This window comes from Danio rerio, chromosome 14 (genome assembly GCF_052040795.2).
Source record: "Danio rerio strain M-AB ecotype USA chromosome 14, GRCz13ab, whole genome shotgun sequence".
Classification (NCBI taxonomy): domain Eukaryota; kingdom Metazoa; phylum Chordata; class Actinopteri; order Cypriniformes; family Danionidae; genus Danio; species Danio rerio.
The window spans coordinates 51,180,673-51,201,030 of record NC_141034.1 but is presented as its reverse complement, the minus strand read 5'-3'; the positions used below and the strand labels follow the sequence as shown (position 1 = coordinate 51,201,030).

Sequence of the window (20,358 nt, the reverse complement as noted above, 5' to 3'; positions counted from 1 at the left end):
AAATAAAGGATTGTTTAATAATTATTCACAATTTTAGGATTGTGTATGGTTGCCAAGCAACACAGCATCCCTTTTATAATATACTGTAAGGAATATGAACTCAGCTCATGCCGTTAGAGATAAGGAAATGATGTCTTTAATTATTCTAAATATCTAATTTCACTTCCCCTTTTGGTCACTCTTAAAGGGATAGTTCACCCCAAAATGAATTCTCTGTCATCACATGTTCATTTGACTTTCTTTCTTCTGGTGGACATAAAATAAGTTATTTTGAAGAATGCTGGTAGCTGGCACCTATTGACTTCCATTAGCATTATTGACTTCCTACAGGTTTCAATTATATACCAGACAAAAGTCTTGTATCCAAGTTTTAGGAACAACAAATAATATGATGGTTGTGCGTGAAAATCCCAGTAGATAAGCAGTTTCTGAAATACTCAGACCAGCCCGTCTGGCTTTAACAACCATGCCACGTTCAAAGTCACTTAAATCCCCTTTCTTCCCCCATCTGATGCCCAGTTTGAACAGCAGCAGATCGTCTTGACCATGTTTACATGCCTAAATGCATTGAGTTGCTGCTATGTGATTGGCTGATTAGAAATTTGCGTTAACGAGCAGTTGGACAGGTGTACCTTATAAAATGGCTGGTGAGTGTATAGTTAGATGAAACATCAGATGTGATCGAGACAGTGGTCCCTGAAAGGCATCTGAATGCACAGAGAGCAAGTGTCGACACATGTTAGTCATTGTCTGTTGTCTGGAATAGAAGGAATAATCCTGAAGCAGCTATGGAGAAATAGACTGAGAGAGAGCAAGAGAAGGTGTGCTCGTTTGTGCGTGTGTGTGTGTGTGTGTGTGTGTGTGTGTGTGTGTGTGTGTGTGTGTGTGTGTGTGTGTGTGTGTGTGTGTGTTTGTCTCCTGCTGAGGTGGAGTGTGGGTAAAATTCCACTCCCTCGTTCCAGCAGCGTTCAGCCTGAGTCTGTTCCCTCGAGACTGGACTGTGTGCCCTAGAGAGACAAAAAAAAAATCACACACAAATCACAGCACAAACGCTCAAGCAGAGTGAATGCATAGTTGTATGTATTGATAAACTACTGTCATGTTGTATGTGTTTTTATGTGCAATGGTATATGCGTGTGGGGGGGTGTATCATGCACATACTTGTGTCTGCGTCTGTGCTTTTGCGTATATGGACATCTATATGTGTGTGTGCCTTTGCGTGTATATGCATGTGTGTGTGTGTGCACGTGTGTATGTATGCATTTGTGTATATATGCATTTGTGTGTGTGTGTGTGTGTGTGTGTGTGTGTGTGTGTGTGTGTGTGTGTGTGTTTGTTTGTGTGCATTTGTGTGTGTGTGTGTGTGTGTATATGCATGCATGTGTTTGTGCATGTGGATGTGTGTGTGCATTTGTGTGTATATGCATATGTGTGTTTGTGTGTGTGTGCATCATTTGTTTGTGTGGATTTGTGTGTATATGCATATCTGTGTGCACATGCATGTGTGTACGCATCGGTAGATATTTTTGTGCATGTGTCATGTCGTGAGTGTGTGTGTGTGTGTGTGTGTGTGTGCGCGCATTGGTGGATGGGTTTTAGATGTGTGTGCATATGTGGTGGGTGTGTGTATGTTTGTGTACGTGTGTGTGTGTGTGTGTGTGTGTGCATTTGTGTGTATATGCATGCATGTGGATGTGTGTGTGCATTTGTGTGTATATGCATATGTGTGTTTGTGTGTGTGTGCATCATTTGTTTGTGTGGATTTGTGTGTATATGCATATCTGTGTGCACATGCATGTGTGTACGCATCGGTAGATATTTTTGTGCATGTGTCATGTCGTGAGTGTGTGTGTGTGTGTGTGTGTGTGCGCGCATTGGTGGATGGGTTTTAGATGTGTGTGCATATGTGGTGGGTGTGTGTATGTTTGTGTACGTGTGTGTGTGTGTGTGTGTGCATTTGTGTGTATATGCATGCATGTGTGTGTGCATGTGGATGTGTGTGTGCATTTGTGTGTATATGCATATGTGTGTTTGTGTGTGTGTGCATCATTTGTTTGTGTGGATTTGTGTGTAAATGCATATCTGTGTGCACATGCATGTGTGTACGCATCGGTAGATATTTTTGTGCATGTGTCATATCGTGAGTGTGTGTGTGTGTGTGTGTGCGCGCATTGGTGGATGGGTTTTAGATGTGTGTGCATATGTGGTGGGTGTGTGTATGTTTGTGTGTGTGTGTGTGTGTGTGTGTGTGTGCATTTGTGTGTATATGCATGCATGTGTGTGTGCATGTGGATGTGTGTGTGAATTTGTGTGTATATGCATATGTGTGTTTGTGTGTGTGTGCATCATTTGTTTGTGTGGATTTGTGTGTAAATGCATATCTGTGTGCACATGCATGTGTGTACGCATCGCTAGATATTTTTGTGCATGTGTCATGTCGTGAGTGTGTGTGTGTGTGTGTGTGTTCGCGCATTGGTGGATGGGTTTTAGATGTGTGTGCATATGTGGTGTGTGTGTGTGTGTGTGTGTGTGTGTGTGTGTGTGTGTGTGTGTGTGTGTGTGTGTGTGTGTGTGTGTGTGTGTGTGTGTGTGTGTGTGTGTGTGTTTGTGTGTGAGTGTGAGAGAGAGAGAGAGAGTACCATATATTTCTCATGTTTTAGGGACCAAATGTCCCCACAAGTATAACACGACCAGTAAATTTTAACCTTGTGAACATATTTGTTTGTCCCCATGAGGAGGATCACACAGAATGAAGTGTTTTGGAAATGTAGAAATGCAGATTATTTCCATTGAGTGTTGGGTTTAGGGGTTAAGTTGGGGTCTGGGGATTGAATATACGGTCTGTACAGTATAAAAATCATTACATCTATGGGAAGTCACTATAAAGATAGGTGTGCATGTGTGTATGTGTGTGTGTGATTGAGTCAGACGGTGAGATTCAGGCAGGCTTCCTCTCTTATTAACTGACCTGCAGGGGGAGGGGAACGAGCTTCAGGAGAGGAGAGGAAGTCAGGATGGGGGAGGGAATCGGTGTGTGTGTGTGTGTGTGTTTGTATGTGTGTGTGTGTTACTGGTTTTATAGATGTGTGTACTGTATTTGACATTCCTTCTCCCTCCCTCTTCCATTTTCTCTGTCAATAAAACTGGGTGTTTCCCAGTATGAAATGATGAAATAAAATCACGGGACAGTGGGAGAAAGTCATTCATCATGTTTGCTCCAGATCACCATGAGACTGTTGTGTTAGTGGATATGTAAGTGTTGGTGAAGGGCCTCAACCCCACCACTCAAATTGTAAACAGATGTGGGATGATGGTGAAGATCAGTGTAGGCTTCAGACTGGGCAGAGGGTGAGAGCGAGAGGAGAAAACTGAGGAGAGAAACATTGAGGATTTCAGTTCTGGATCACTGCAGTGTCAGCTGATGGTGTAATGCAGCGATACAGTGATGGAGAAACATCAAGAAATATATATATATACATTTCACATATTAGAAATCTCATTTAAATCAATATTTTCTATAGCTTTACAATATTATATTTTGCATATACTGTACATTAGATTAGGCAGTACTGTCGCTAATGTAACAAAATAACTTAACGTAACAAACTTAACAATTAGTAGCCCAAATGTTTATGTTAGGGAAAAATATTAAATGAAAAATGTAAAAAGAGCAAGAATCAAAACAGAAATAAAACATTTTGTTGAAATTTGCAGTTGTTTTAGCTTGAATTTAATTGTATTATCTTTCAATTTCTGAAGATGTTCAGTGACTAAAATTAAATTTTAATAATATATCTGAGGTGACGCGGTGGCAAAGTAGGTAGTGCTGTCGCCTCACAGCAAGATGGTCACTGGTTCAAGCCTCGGCTGGGTCAGTTGGCCATTCTGTGTGGAGTTTGCATGTTTATAGGGATTTAAAGGGTATGGTAATATGTTTGAGTAAGAAATAATTTTTTGTTTTATCTATAGATTACTGATAACAAATTTATTTATTTATTATTATAATACACAAATGGGGATCGTGATAAACTCTGCTTTGTTGGTTCACTGTGATCTTTTAATCGCAGTCATTTTAAGAGCCTTTTAAAGTGTCAAATAGTTTAAAGACTAAATATTTTTTGCTAAAACGAATGACATTTTGTTGGATGTCTTCAGTAAATCATGTTAAATTTGTACATTTGTTATTGTTAATTATTACATTAAACCTAAAATACTAAACAATTTTCTTGCTTTTGACATATCCAAATTACACTGTTCAAAATTAGCATAGAGTTAAAGTCAAAATTAATCGTCCTTCTGTGAATTTCTTTTTCTTTTTTAAATATTTCCCATATGATGTTTAACAGAGCAGAGTTTTTCACAGTATTTCCTAATATTTTTTCTTCTGGAGAAAGTATTTTTTGTTTTATTTCAGCTAGAATAAAAGCCATTTTTAATTTTTTTTAAGCATTAACCATTTTAAGGTCCATATTTTAAACCCCATTAAGCCATCTTTTTATTGTCGATACTGTCTTTATGGCATAGATAAAATAAATAAGTTATTAGAGATGAGTTATTAAAACTATTATGTTTAGAAATGTGTTGAAAAAAATCTTATCTCCGGTAAAGTTGGGGGGAAAATATACATGACAGTTATTAACTCTGACTTCAACTATATATATATATTTATACAACAGTTCTGTCTGGTTCTCAAATCTGATTGCCTGATAGTCGTGCAATATTCTGCAATATCAGAACTCCTACAGCCTCTTTACCCTTTGTGTATTACTCCGCCCACATACAGGAAGCAAAAAGCAGACACTACAGATCTAAAGTTTAAAAGATGCTTGCTCAGCTGTTTAACTGTCAGCTTATGATTTGAATCCTGAAGAAAGTAGTTCCTCATACAAAAGGGTTTTTGAGACTCTCCATGTTTGATTTTGTTTTATATACACAATTATGCCGTTAAACTGTTGTATAAATGCAATATCGCACTCGTAGCAGTGCGATATGGCTGTATATCGGTACTGGTGGGGGCATGTCCTCGCGCCAACGCACGCCTCCCACCAGTGACGATATACAGCCTGCTACTCGTGTGATATTGCTCATATTTATATATATAAACCACAGATGCTTTTTATAAATAATATACTTTGGCTATAGTCTATAGGGCTGTTTGTTCCATAGGTGCATAAAAAAACCAATCAGTTTTGTTTACTCTTGTGGTTTAGTAAGAATAATTACCTTGATTCTTTGAGTCCAGCCTTCCCTAATTTACTTTTACGTCGGCTACTCAGGCACAAGATATAATGTATGTACAAAATACACAAATAAATTATGCTGTGCGGTTTGCAACTAAACTAAGTCAAGGTAATTGTTTGCCATAAATCACTGGAGGGAAGTCAACAGTTAGACTCTGCATGCGCAAGTGACACAAGTCAGACAAGCCAAGCATGCTAAACTGTGAAATTAGATTTTTATTATTATTATTACTGTAGGAAATTCAAAAGGTTTCCAGATCTCCAAGTCTGACTTTAGAAGATCGTCATGAGGGAAAATGAGTATGTGTGAGCATGAGATATGGCGTTTGCTGGCCACCGTGTTTAAGTAAACATTGCTTTCACATCACAAACATGTCACACGCGGCTGAAATGAAGTCTGATATCGAAGACAAACAAATGGAGGCTCACAATTACCACACGGAAAGGTCAAATGTAATGAAGTATGCAGAGGAGATCTCACATGCTTTCAGTGAAGACATCAGAAGGAGGGTTTAATATGCGTGAAAACAGCCCAAAAGCACAAAACCTCTTTAAATTCGATCATTTAGATATACAATTATGAAAAATATGCCTGTGTTATGCAGAACTACTCTGGATAGACTGAATCATTTACAAAAAGCTATAATAATTTTCACTTGATATTATAATTTTCTAGAGTTACTGACCATTTTGTTTGCTGCAGTCTCTTTATTCGTTAATTTTCTTGTCGACTTAGTCCCATCTCTGGGAAACATCCACAAACACACTCAATTTAGCCTACCCAATTCACCTGTACCACATGTCTTTGGACTGTGGGGGAAACCGGAGCACCTGGAGGAAACCCACGCGAAGGCAGGGAGAACATGCAAACTCCACACAGAAACGCCAACTGAGCCGAGGTTCGAACCAGCGACCCAGTGACCTTCTTGCTGTGAGGCGACAGCACTACCTACTGAATGAACCAACCCGGGCTCATTGTGGAAACGTAGCCCCGCGGACGTTTCTACGGACTGCGATTTACGTCCCGGGAGCGTTTTTTTGTTTTCGCGGATCCGCGAGAGGCCGCTGTGCGCGAAAAGCCGCCGGATCGGAAAAAAAAAAAGCAAAAGCCCTCGTCTTCGATTTCGACCGCGTTTTCGGATCCCGCCGCGTTCTCGCCCTTATTTTTCGAATTCCGTTTTTCGTCTTACCTGATTTCCAGAACCCGCTGTTCCCCAGACTCGATCCCGGTCGTCGTCCACCGTGGCCGGCTCCTCCTCCTCCTCCGGGGCCTCCGCTCCGCCGACGCAACGCTGTGAGCTAGGCGGACAAACTGATTGCATCGGGAAAGCCCTCCACTCGGAGGCGAGCCGTCGGCCGGCGAGCGCGAAGAGGAGGGGCGGAGCGGCGCCACACCGCCCCGCAGCGTTCGCTCGAAAAAACCAAACGCGGCCTTTACGTACCTCCGGCCACGTAAATCGCGGTCTCCAGAAACGTCCGCGGGGCTACATTTCCAGAATGAGCTTGGGTTGGAATGAACGATTCACTGACTCAATAGCCGCATTTCCACTACCGGGCCAGTGCAAGCCAGGTCTTTTATCCGGCCGGGAGGTTGCGCAGTGAGGCCGAAATCATGTGGTTTTAATAAAACAAATATAAATATAGATAAAATAAATAATACTGCTAATAATAATAACATTATACAAAAGCAAATTGTTATGAATAAACTGAAAAAGACATAAAAGCAGTGATTTTTCATATTTATGTAGACTACAAAATAATATGTTTTGTAATATTCTAATCCTTTATATTTATATCCTATATCTATTCTTATTATATCCTATATATATTCCCTTAATATTTAAATTTTTTCATATGTAAAGATATTTGGCTATTGCTCTCTTGTGCGTATTAAGCAGTGTGTAAGCGAGGCGCAACTCTGTGCCGGAGTTTAGACCGGGTTTGTTTTGGTCTAATGAAAAATCTATTATAGTTTCTCAAAATAGCGACGCGCCAGCGGTCCGCCTCAGAACGCCTTCCTTTTTAGACCAGAACGCCTATGGGCGCACATATGAGCGCTAATGCATTTGCTATTTAAACAGCGTAGCGCAACGCCTCAAAACGACTCTTGCACCAAACTGAAACTACTAAAAGACTACTGCGTCACGCCTTGCGCCACATTGTGCTGGGTGTATGATAGGGCCCATAGTGTTTGTTAGCATCTATTGGTCATGAAAACAGACCAAATTTGCAAAAACATCTTTAATTATAATAATTTAGAAACAATATTATCAAAAATGTGCCTGCGTTGTGCAGAATAACTCTGGACAGACTGTCAATCATTATTTTGTTTGCCAACAGACATCATTATTTTACCTTATTTTGAACAAATCATCTAAATGAATGATTCAGTGACAAATACAGTTTAAGGGCCCTGGTATACACACTGCACAATAAGGCGCAACACGTGTTTGGCACGATTTGTTGCTATTATCAAACCAGCGCAACAGTAATTTCTACGTTTTGCACTATGTTATTTAAATAGCAAATCTATTTGTGCCACTTTGTGGACTCGTGGGTGTGCTGATCTATAAAGGAAGTGTTTTAAGGTGCATTGTTGGCACGTTGCTATTTTGAGAAACTGAAATAGACTGCGCCATTAACCATCTAAAAGCTGGTCCAAAGTCCAGCACAGAGTGTGTTAGTTATGCGCCTATAAGGGTCCAAACACTTACACATGGCTTAATACACACAGGATGTGCAGCAATACACAAACATCTTTATATATGAAAAATTTTAATGTTACAAAAAATATTATTTACTACATAAATATAAAAGCCACTGCCTCCATGCCTTTTTCATCTTGGGCGGGGGGGCTTTTCCAGTTTATTCATGACAATTTGCATTTAAATAATGTTATTATTACCAGCAGTATTATTAATTATATGCATGTGTATATTTGTTTAGATATGTCCACCTTTCAGTGCAATAGCCTAGCTATGACATATGGTCAACCCGGGCTCATTGTGGAAACGTAGCCCCGCGAACATTTCTGTGGACTGCGATTTATGTCCCGGGAGGTATGTATTCGAGCGTTTTTTTGTTTTCGCGGATCCGCGAGAGGCCGCTGTGCGCGCTTTTTCGTGTCTCGGGCGCCTCTCGGGAGCGTGCGCCGTTCGCGTCCGCGCCGTTCTCGCACGAAAAGCCGCCGGATCGAAAAAAAAAAAATCAAAAGCCCTCGTCTTCGATTTCGACCGCGTTTTCGGATCCCGCCGCGTTCTCGCCCTTATTTTTCGAATTCCGTTTTTCGTCTTACCTGATTTCCGGAACCTGCTGTTCCCCGGACTCGATCCCGGTCGTCGTCCACCGCGGCCGGCTCCGGCTCCTCCTCCCAGCTCAAGTACATTTCCCATCCCTACTCCTTTCTCTCTCCCACTTTTCTTCCTATCTGAAACACTGTCCCATCCACTTAATAAAGGCCAAAAATAAATCTTTAAAAAAAAGAAAGAAAAAAAAAAGAGATTTGTCCACCTAACAAATACGTTTTTTTTGGCCACTATTTGTTATTATTGTTCATTTATGCATTTGCTGGAAATTAGAACTGAATATAGAAATAGTTTTGAAACAAATCTTTGTGCTAAACAAACTAAATTAAATATGTAGGCTAATGGATGTCTTCTTAGAGTGAGTACAACATCGTTTACTTATCCAGCAAAGTAAAGAAGTAAAGAGGAAAAGTAAAGCAGAGAATGGAGGAGGCTCATTCTTTATCCTCGCACTGCAGATGGTCTGTTTACCTGTTTTCTCGCTAGTGAAACATTCAGTTTTTCCACTTACAAAGTCCGCCATGTAATAAGGAGATGTGCCATGGCGCAATACAACTGACTCTTAAAGGGAATGAGAGACGAGACTCTGATTGGTTTAATGCACATTATGCTCAAAACACACACATAACTTATGTGAATAAGCACAACCCTGTTAGACCATGCGGTGCAGAGCATATATTTCCATCCTTAAAATAGCAAAAATGGATTTGGACACCCTCTAAATGCTTTTGCACAATACGCTTTAGGGCTCTATTTCACGGTTTAGGCACAAAGTCTAAAGCGCAGGGCGCTAAAGCATTAAGGGCATGTCTGAATACACTTTTGCTATTTTAAAGACAAAAAATAAGGTTTACGCCCTGGCACATGGTCTAACAGGGTTGAGCTTATTCTCTTAATGAGTTATGTGTGTGTTTTGAGCATAATGTGCATTAAGCCAATCAGTCTCTTCTATCATTCCCTTTAAGAGTCAGCTGTGTCGTGCCATTAAAATACTTAAATACTTAAGTATTAATTAAGTAACTCCGTAAAGTGAAAAAGGTAGCATAGTGAATATATGTGTTGTTGTTTTTTGCAATTAAATACTAAAAATAAATAAATGTTATATATTTCAAATTTTATATATATTTAAAAACATATAATGATATATTTATATTCTATTTATATTCATATCATTCATTTACTAGTTAACTTGTATTAAATGCAGTCAGACATAAATGTTCCTAAATTAGTAAAATATATGTCATATGTAATTGTTTAAAGTTCTTTATTCATACTTTATATTCATTATGTAAAAAAATGTGCTTTTTATAATCAGGATTGTTTATAACATTGTAATATTGTTTGCTAGTTTGTAAAAAAAATTAAATAAGAAGCATATTTATTCTGCTCTGGGAAAACAGTTCCCTCAGAAATTGCTCACAAATATCACACTTGATTACAAATAAATGACAAATAACATTTAAATGTGACATTTAAAAGAAATAAATACACTGCAAACAATTTACACGGGCTGAATTTAAACAAACAAATTAAACTGAGTAATGTTCAACTTATTTTGTTTTTTGAAATTCAGCCCAAATAGATCGTTTACAACCACTTAGCTTAAAATATTTTAGTAAATCCAAGGAATCTTTAAAAACAGGGTTTTTATATTTATGTAGAAAATAATATTTTTGTAATATTTGAATCCCTTAGCTCTTTTTCATTTGTAAAGATATTTGCATATTGCTGTACATCCTGCGTTTTTTAAGCAATGTTTAAGCGAGGTGCACAACCAACGCACTTTGCGCTGCACTTTAGACCTGCTTTCAGCTGCTCTATTTTAGTCCCTCAAAATAGCAACGCGCCAACAATGCGCCTTAACACACCTATTGTCCAGACCGAAACACCCATGAGTCCACAAAGTGGTGCAAATGGATTTGCTATTTGAACAACCTGGTGCAAAACGGGAAAATTAAAGTTGCGTTGGTCTGAAAATAGCAACACGTCGTGTTTGTCAGTGTTTATTTGTTAGACAGTGTCGGTAAAACAATAAATGAACAATGAATAAACAACAAGCTACAATTTTTTCAAAAGCATGGTTATTGCACTGTACCATGGTATTAGTACTGTAGTAAAATGCAGTTTGCCACAAAATAGTTACTAAAATGCTGCACTAATTGCTCATGTGATATTGCTTATTATATCACATAAATGGAGAAAAACTCAATTTAAAGGGCTAAAAATTATGTAAAGTTTTAAACAATATTTGGGAATAAAATCAAATGATCTTTCAGTATTTAATCATGGCATTCTTAATGCTAAAATGTCCCTCGGTGACACATTTGTTGTCATTCTTAAGCTTGAGATAAATGAGAGACATGCAGGTTATAATATTTTTGTTTATTTTATGATTCATTATGAGAAAAAAAAAACTAAATATAGTTTATCTCGGCAGTAATGGCTGTTTTCTCTGCTAATGCTCAACAAGGCAACTGTTTGTATCTAACGCGAGGAGGGAAACATAATTGAAAGGCGTCTTTCAATTAGAATTTATTTAACTTAAATAATGAAATAAAATATGGAGCTTCAAAGTTTTAGCTGTATTTTTTTTCAGCCAACTCTTTCTCTCTCCTTTATCCGAAGGAAAAAAAAAATCACTCTTGGCAATATGCAAATAAGGCTGCAAGCTATTACGATGCTAATGAGATTCTCCAGCAAAACTAGCAGTTCCTCCTCGAGCACAGGGGTACATTTCATCCATATTCAGAAAACATTAGAGCGAGCATGTGTGTGCGTGCATGTGTGTGTGTGTGTGTGTGTGTGCATGTGTGTGTGTGTGTTTCGTAGGTCAAAATCACATTGTCCAGAGCCTGTGTCCTACAGTGTGTGCATTACTCATCAACAAGTTCACACCATTATTCCTTATTAATTTCACAGAGCTTGTTGATGTTGAAGGAGATGCTTTTTTACACAGTAAACTGTTCTTGAATGCTGTTTATCATATACCATTATGTGTTTTGGGGAATAAGAAATTAATGTAAGATTTGGTTGTTGTGTGGATTGAAGTTATAAAGGATAAATGAAGGATTGCACAAAGAACAAAAAAAAATATAAATATATATATATATATATATATATACACACACACACACACACACACACACACACACACAGTGCTCAGCATATACACCCCCCACAAATCTATCTTTTAAATTCATATTTTAAATAGGAAGCTATTCAATATTATGATTGTGCATATACATTAGATTAGTCAGTACTGAAGCCAAATCTGGAGCTAATCTAACAAAATATCTTACAATGATGGTTCAAAAATTAGTAGCCTAAATTTGTTATAGAAAAAATTTGTTTTTTTAATAGCAAAAATCCTGAGAAACAAATTTTGTTGAAATTTTGTAAGTTGAATTTTTTGTTTTGCAATATTTTGCATAAATGTAACTGTATTATCTTTCCATTTCTAAATATGTTTGGTGACTAAAATATGATTTTAATAAATATATCTGTTTAATAAATCTGTTTTCTTTAACTGCACCAAAATATATTACCCATATTCACTGAGAAATTGATACAAATATTACAAATATTACATAAACATAATTAAAGTGAAATAAGAAGCAAAGTGAATGTGTGTTTTTTGCTATAAAATAATATAAATAAATAAATGCTAAATATTTCAATTTATATATATATATATATATATATATATATATATATATATATATATATATATATATATATATATATATACATATAATGGTATATTCATATTCTATTTATATACATATAATTCATTTACTAGTTAACTTGTGTTAAATGCAGTCAGACATAAATGTTCTTAAATTAGTAAAATATATGTCATATGTAATTGTTTAAAGTTCTGTATTCATACTTTATATATATAAAAAAAAGAAGCAAACTTGTTCTGCTCTTGGAAAACAATTCCCTTTAGAAATTGCTCACAAATATCACAATTGATTACAAATAAATAACAAATAACATTTAAATGTGACATTTAAATGCAGTAAATACACTGCAAACATTTTACACAGCTGAATTTGAATTTAAACAAACAAATTAAACTTAGTAATGTTCAACTTACTTTGTTTGTTTAAATTCAGCCCAAATAAATTGTTTTCAACCACTTAACTTAAAATATTTTAGTAAATCCAAGGAATCTTTGAATATTTTTTTTTCAGTAGAACTAGTATTTTTCTGTAAAATGTATTCTAGTAATCTATTTTTTAAAACTATCTTATTAACAAAGCATGTATGAATGTGTAAGAATTAGCAAGAAATCTGTTAATTTGTAAGTTTTGTTAATGCATTTTGATAATTTGTATTATAATAATAATAATGATAATAATAATAATAATGGGTTTGTTCATTGGATAAATAAACCTAAAATGTAAACCTAAAATGTAGAAACAGTTTATTATAAATTGCAGGTATATTTAAAAACACAAAGATATATTTTTAATTTTCACTCAGAAACTCACACTTCATTTCAGTGAAACAGCACCTAATGCATCAAATTAAACATGAAATGGTGAAGTAGGAAGACTGAAATACTCTGATAATCTTTTTTCCCGTAATTAAATCAAACCTCTAATAATAGACAAACATACATTTCCAAAACAACAGATGCAGTGAGGAGATACAAGCACAGCAGGTAAAAGCTGTGTTTGTATATATATATATATATGTGTGTGTGTGTGTGTGTGTGTGTGTGTGTGTGTGTGTGTGTGTGTGTGTGTGTGTGTGTGTGTGTGTGTGTGTGTGTGTGTGCGTGTGTGTAGTGTGTTTGGGTTCAAACCAGCGGAGAAGGCGGCATCCGCCACGCACCATGGTACGTTACCATAGTAACAGTAGGGAGCCTGGCGAAGGATTGTCTATATGTGTCCTGACCCATTTCGATTTCCCCCAGAAGTGTTCATCCTCCTTCACCTAAACACACACATCTCCCTCAACAGCACTAACGCCACGCTCGGGCTCTGCTGCTAATTAAAAACACACACACTTACACTCACAATTAAAAGTAGATTGCAACCAAAGAAGAGACCCAAGTTGTGTTTTTTTTTTTTTTTTTTTTTTTTTTTTTTTTTGAGCTGCGTCGCCTTTGGTCACACTCTGCAGAAAAGTGCCGGTGGGCAAACAAATCCTTTTTCCTTCTGAAATGTTGAATGGAAACTTTTTGAGATATTAAATAATGTAATTTTTAATTAAGAGTTTTATTAATAGATTTTTTTCACCCCAACTTTTTTTGTAATTACCTATCTCCGTGCCTGCAGTGTTTGGAGCTGAACTTTCATTTTGTCTGAGACGGCTGAGTCTCAAACACTTTGACAGAACACACACACACACACACACACACTCATCACTGGAATAAAAAGTCTTATTGTTGTTAATTAGCATAAAGCGGGGAAATGGATTTCAGAGAGCCTTTTTATTTTAGGCTTGACAACATTCCATGGGAAAAAGGTATCTATCGCTTTCAGCATTACATTAATAAATTAGCATAGAATTCATTAAAAGCATCATTCAACATTCTATATTGTAAAAATTAGGACTGCACGATACTGGAAAATATGTGACGTTGCTGTTGAGTACTGTGATAACGTCGATTCATACGACAACATTTCCCTAAGGGAAAAAATGTAATTTGTATTAGCTTTATTTTTAAATAATTTATTTATGTAAAAAACAGTATAGCAGTTACAACATTTATCACCGTATCAATCATTTGTGATGACAGAACTTTCTAAATATTCCCTTAAATAGAGATGAAGTCAAAATTATTAGTCCTCCTGTGAATTTCCCTTTCTTTTTTTAAATATTTCCCAAATGCTGTTTAACAGAGCAAGGAATTTTTCACAGAATTTCTTACAATATTTTTTCTTCTGGAGAAAGTCATATTTGCTTTATTTCAGCTAGATTAAAAGCAGCTTTTAATTTTTTGGAAACTATTTTAAGGTCAATATTAGGGCTGCATGATATTGTAAAAACTGACGTTGTGATGTTTTGTTTCTCTACGATATGAATATAATTTCACAATATGACTTGAGTAACTGTATGCAAAGAATTCATTGTTTGGGATTATTTCATAGGGAAGCACAAAATCTGCATGAAATATACTAAATAATCCAAAAATATGCAAACGGCTATACACAAATTAAAGCACGGATGAAAAGAAATAAACAGCACTTGACGGTTTTCTGTGAAGTCTACAGTATCTGCTTGTTAAGTGTGACGTCACGCGAAGCGGCTTCCGGGTCCAAGCACTCTATCAAACTGAATGGGGAGGCTCATTCATTTATTCATTCATTTTCTTGTCAGCTTGGTCCCTTCATTAATCTGGGGTTGCCACAGCGGAATGAACTGCCAACTTATCCAGCACGTTATTTACGCAGCGTATGCCCTTCCAGCCGCAACACATCTCTGAAAAAACATCCACACACTCATTCATACACACACTCATACACAACTGACCATTTAGCCTAACCAGTTCATCTGTACCACATGTCTTTGGACTGTGGGGTAAACCGGAGCACCCGGAGGAAACCCACGGGGAAGCAAGGAGAACATGCAAACTCCACACAGAAACCCCAACTGAGCCGAATGGGGAGACTCACCGAATGGTAATAATTAATGTTTACAAATACTTCGGAAAATCACGATTGCAATATATATATACAGTTAAAGTCAGAATTATTAGGCCGCCTTTTAATTTTTTTTCCCCATTTTAAATATTTCCTAAATTATGCATAACAGAGCGAGGAAATTTTTTTCTATTTTCCAGGGGAGGGAGCCCCGGGTTCGAGGATCTCATGAGCTCAGGGCTTTCTCACAGGACAGCATGCCAAACAAGCTATATAAGGAATTTTCAGCAAGGTGGAAACTCTTGAATACTACAAGTATGCTGTTGTACAAAATCACATTATAACATACATTCAAAGGCTGCATTTTTTTAGGTGCCCAAAATTCAGTTGTCATGTAAACAAACATGCACAACATATAAAAAGTGTTCTGTTTTAAGAAATAAAGGGTGTCTTATTAACGCCTCCGGGGTACATTTGAGCACATTTGTTCTGCGCTCTATCTATTTACAACTAATGCAGCTTAAAGCAGAGATGTCTCAGGTGTGGCCATTATTCTGATATATGGATGTATGGTGCTATAAAATTGCTATATTGTCTTAGGTTGAAATTATAGAGGCTATTTTTAAAGCTGTACTGTGCCATATTAACAAGGGCACGTTCATGTGTACAGATGAAACATATATAAGCCGTGTAAAGCTTTACAATGTGGGATTAATAGTGCTTTATATGTAGTGCATGTCAGTCTTATTCAAGGTAGGCTGAAATGTGTTTATATCTGTGCAGTGCAGTTTTGATTTACTTCAGGATCTTTTCGACCGAATCGACATTATATGAGATGAACTTTAATAATAGTTAATAATAGTAATACACAGAATAAAAAAATATGCTTAATGTATTGTAATGTGTGTAATGTTTTATTTAGGCCTATGTGTTTTTGTTATGTGTATTTCAGTTGCATTTCAGCTCAAAGACCACATTCATTTTTGACGGAATCCAGCATTATTACGTAGAAAAAATAACGTCCAGCTCATACAGTATATGCAGCTCATGCTAAAAATAAACGTTCCTTATTAGTGTCTCTGGATATGTAAAGAAACTGCAACAGCAATGGAAACTGTTTTCATTTTACAACATTATAAAAATGTCCTCAGATTGGAATGAGCTGTTCTCTGAAAGGTTTATAGGAGAGAAACATATTAATACCCTTTGTTTATCTGTGAGTTCATGGGGCATGTTGTCACAGCACATGGTTTGAGTTGTTACAGCAGGGCCTCTTGTGTGCTTGAATTGATTTGCATAAAATGTCATTAAATAAATAAAATAATTAAGTGCCCAACTTGACATTTGTTGAATACATTTAGGTAGCAAGCTTAAACTTAACATGGTTTACCTTGGTTCTAATGTATCCCAGTGTGATTTATTGTATTTGCATTAAAAACAAAACTCAAAAATAAATGCATGCTGTTCTATTACTTAATCGTACTTTGTAAGATGAGCACCAAAATAAAGCATTAAATACACTTATAAGAAAATCTGTAAAATTTGACAGTAAACGGTTGAAAGAACTGTACAATTTTAGATTAACATGCTATTTACTGTATAAATGGATTTCATTTAATGATATGATGTCAGTACATCAACCTGAAGTACTAAGATTCTTAACAAGAACTACTAAGAAAACTAACAACCAGAAACATCTGGTGATAAAAAATATTCATGATGACTCAAGCTTATCAGAAACAACTTTTATGCCCAATGAGATACATGCTAAAATATACTGAAGTATAAAAAAACCTTTACTAAATTAATTTGATAAACATGAATTTAATGAATATATACAGTATATACACTAGTTTGGGGTGAGTAGGATTTTGAAATGTTTTAAAATAAGCTTATCCTGCTCACCAAAGCTGCATTTATTCAGTCAAAAATACAGTAAAAAATGTTATTGCACTATAAAATAACAATATAGTTTATAATTTAATTTAAAAAATGATTCCTGTCATTTTAATGATGAATTTTTTTTAGCTTCATTCCTCGTCTTCAAAATCACATGATTCTTCAGAAATCACTCTAATGTTAATTATTATTATTATTATTATTATTATTATTATTATTATTATTATTATTATTATTATTATTATTATTATTATTATTATTAGGGCGACACCGTGGCGCAGTAGGTAGTGCTGTCGCCTCACAGCAAGAAGGTCGCTGGTTCAAGTCTCGGCTGAGTCAGTTGGCAATTCTATGTGAAGTTTGCATGTTCTCCCGGTGTTCGCGTGGGTTTCCTCCAGGTGCTCTGGTTTCCCCCACAAGTCCAAAGACGTGGTACAGGTGAATTAGGTAAGCTAAAATTGTCCTTAGTGTATGTGTGTGAATGACAGTGTATGGTGTGCAGCTGGAAGGGCATCCACTGTGTAAAACATATGCTGGGTAAGTTGGCAGTTCATTCCACTGTGGCGAACCCAGACTAATAAAGGGACTAAGCCGACAAGAAAATGAATGAATGAAAAATGTATTATTATTATTATTATTATTATTATTATTAATGGCAGTAGTAATAAAAGCAATAATAACTGGAGTAATAATTTCATTCAAAACTACATACAATAAGTAATAAATAAATAATTATTAAATAAGTATTTAACTAACAATTTCTTTTACATTTAATATATGCCGCCTTGATGAGCAGATTATTAAATAATATTAATGATAAAAAAGTGTACACTGTAGTGTATGTACTGTATATATTGCTGAAGAATGAGTTTCTGCAAATATACAGTACATAACTGTAAAGAAAATTCACAGTTAATAAGTTAATGCAGTTTTACAGTAAAGTACTGTATTTACAGTTTTTGAAAGTGGAAAAAAACCTGCCTTAAATTGACATTCCCAGAAATCTATTTTAAACACTTTATTGAAACATTTCTTCTTATTTCCAATAAATGAAACAGGGTCTATCAGATCTATCTATCTATCTATCTATCTATCTATCTATCTATCTATCTATCTATCTATCTATCTATCTATCTATATCATCTAACTGTATTAACTGATTACCAGATATAGATCTTTTTTACAGTTATGTTTGCAGAAACTCATTTTAACTCGTTTTTATTTTGGCATTTATATCGTTTTACCATTTGGCTTTTTCACTATTTGACCAACATCTTCACATTTAATTAACATAAAGCAAATTTGACCAATTATGTTCAAAAGTTTGTTATGGTTCTGAATGTAAATTTTCTTAAATACATGCTTAAAGAACATTGTAGTATAGTCATTCCGCTTGTGGGACAACTACACTGAAAAATAATGGTTCATTGGATTTACTAAATGTTTGTAAGGTGGTTGCAAACAATTTATACGGGCTGAATTTAAACTGAAGTTGAAAATTGCTAAATATAATTTGTTTTTGTTTTTAATTCAGCCCGTTCAAATTGTTTGCAACCACTTACCTTAAAACATTAAGTAAATCCAATCAATATTTTTTTCAGTGTAGCCCCGGTCAGCAAACGTCAACATGAAGAACCAGTCTCTTTTCTATGGGATGGTAGGAGTTGCTTGGCTCCCCCTCGCCAGTGTTCCAGTGCAGCCCGCGGCCATCCAATGAGAAGCAGCCCGCCTCCCTGCGCTGCTCCCCCCGCCTCCTGCGCTCCGCTCCGCGTGCGGCCACTGACTGCTGCGGTCTCGCGGCGTTTGGAGATCCTGCACGCGCGCTGTACGGATGCTGAAGCTTCGGCGCTGCTGCAAACGGCACACGGAATCAACATGTCCAACCCTCCGCACGACCCCTTCTACTCGTCCCCTTTCGGACCCTTTTACCGGAGACATTCACCGTACATGGTGCAGCCCGAGTACAGAATCTACGAGATGAACAAGCGACTCCAGTCCCGGACAGAGGTGAGTTTGGCATCGCTCCACATGCAGCGGTGACAGCTGTAGTTTGGGGAAAAGTTGCGTCGCTTAGTGCGTTTGCGAAATCATGGATATTCTTTAATAACTGAACACAACTAAGAGTGGGATGATTTTAGTTTTTATAACTGGCTGACTTTGTGAAGTTGAATGCAAGTGATGTGCATTGTGATGGTGAGAATGAGTGCGTCTTATTGCTCAAAATTCCAATGCAATCCTGTGGAATTATTTCCAGCTTGTTTAGAAGAAACGTGCATTTTATTTTAACATGATGCATGTTTTAAGACTCTCCAGTGCGCTTGTCTGAGTAAAGGTGTATAGAGGCATCCTGTCTGATCACTAATTAAAATCCACGTGGAGGCAGTGGGTAAAATTGAGGTAAAGTTGGTTTTATATTCGCACATTCGTTCAGTGACAACTTGTGACATGCTCCCTATATTGTTTACAATTGCACTTTAAATATCAAGTCTGAAATCACATTCAAGTATGACGCTATTTATTTGACTGTGAACAATGATTTACTTTGATAGTCATTGGCTGCTACTATTTTCCACTATTCCACTATTTATTTCAATATTTATTAAATGTTTTTTTCTGAATTTATTTTATTAAGGAGAAAGTCTGAATGTGTGAATAAAAAACAACTTCATACCCCAATGTGAGTCAACTAAGTGAAGCTCCTCTCAGAGAAAGATTTCAAATTAAATTTAGCAGTAATACTAGTCTCCTTAATAACAATATGATTGATTATTTAGACAAGTAAGGAATTGTTTAAATGTATGAAGATGCTATTAGCTTTTCTTGAAAAATGAATAATTCAAAACATTCGAGCAAAAGTGACATCAACATTGGACTGAGAAGCATGACTTGATCTCAGTATTTTAATGCGTTCATAACTTTAACATCTGCAGGTTGTCATGCGCATCAGATTTTAGTAGTTGTTGTTAGTAATCAAAATATAGCTAAAGCTTTTAGGGGAGGCACAGCAAGAAGGTCATTGGTTGGAGTCACGGATGAGCCAGTTGGCGTTTCTGTGTGGAGTTTACATGCTCTCCCGTGTTGGTTTGCGTTTCCTCCAGGTGCTCCGGTTTCCCCTATACAGTCCAAAGACATGCTCTATAGGTAAACTGAGTAAACATAATTGCTGTAGTGTATGTGTGTGAATGTAAGAGTGTATGGGTGTTTCCTAATACTGGGTTGCGGCTTAAAGGGCTTCCGCTGCGTAAAACTTATGCTGGAATAGTTGGCGGTTCATTCTGCTGTGGTGACCACTGATAAATAAGGGACTAAGTCGAAGGA

At 36.5% G+C, this 20,358-nt stretch overlaps 2 protein-coding genes across 5 annotated transcripts in view; both read left to right on the top strand.

Annotated features, from left to right (window-relative positions):
- Positions 1 to 20,358, top strand: part of qdpra (quinoid dihydropteridine reductase a) — a 242,118-nt gene that overhangs the window by 47,982 nt on the left and 173,778 nt on the right. The gene's annotated exons all lie outside the window — the stretch shown is intronic.
- ldb2a (LIM domain binding 2a) overlaps positions 18,654 to 20,358 on the top strand; it is a 156,954-nt gene continuing 155,249 nt past the window's right edge. For 3 of the 4 annotated variants that reach the window (XR_015506614.1, XR_015506613.1, XM_087280100.1), the window contains exon 1: positions 18,846 to 19,047. Coding sequence is in view for 2 of the 4 variants with exons in the window: in XM_087280100.1 (XP_087136226.1) it covers positions 18,916 to 19,047 (132 nt within the window). In the remaining 2 variants the exon portion in view is untranslated. 4 annotated transcript variants of the gene reach the window in all.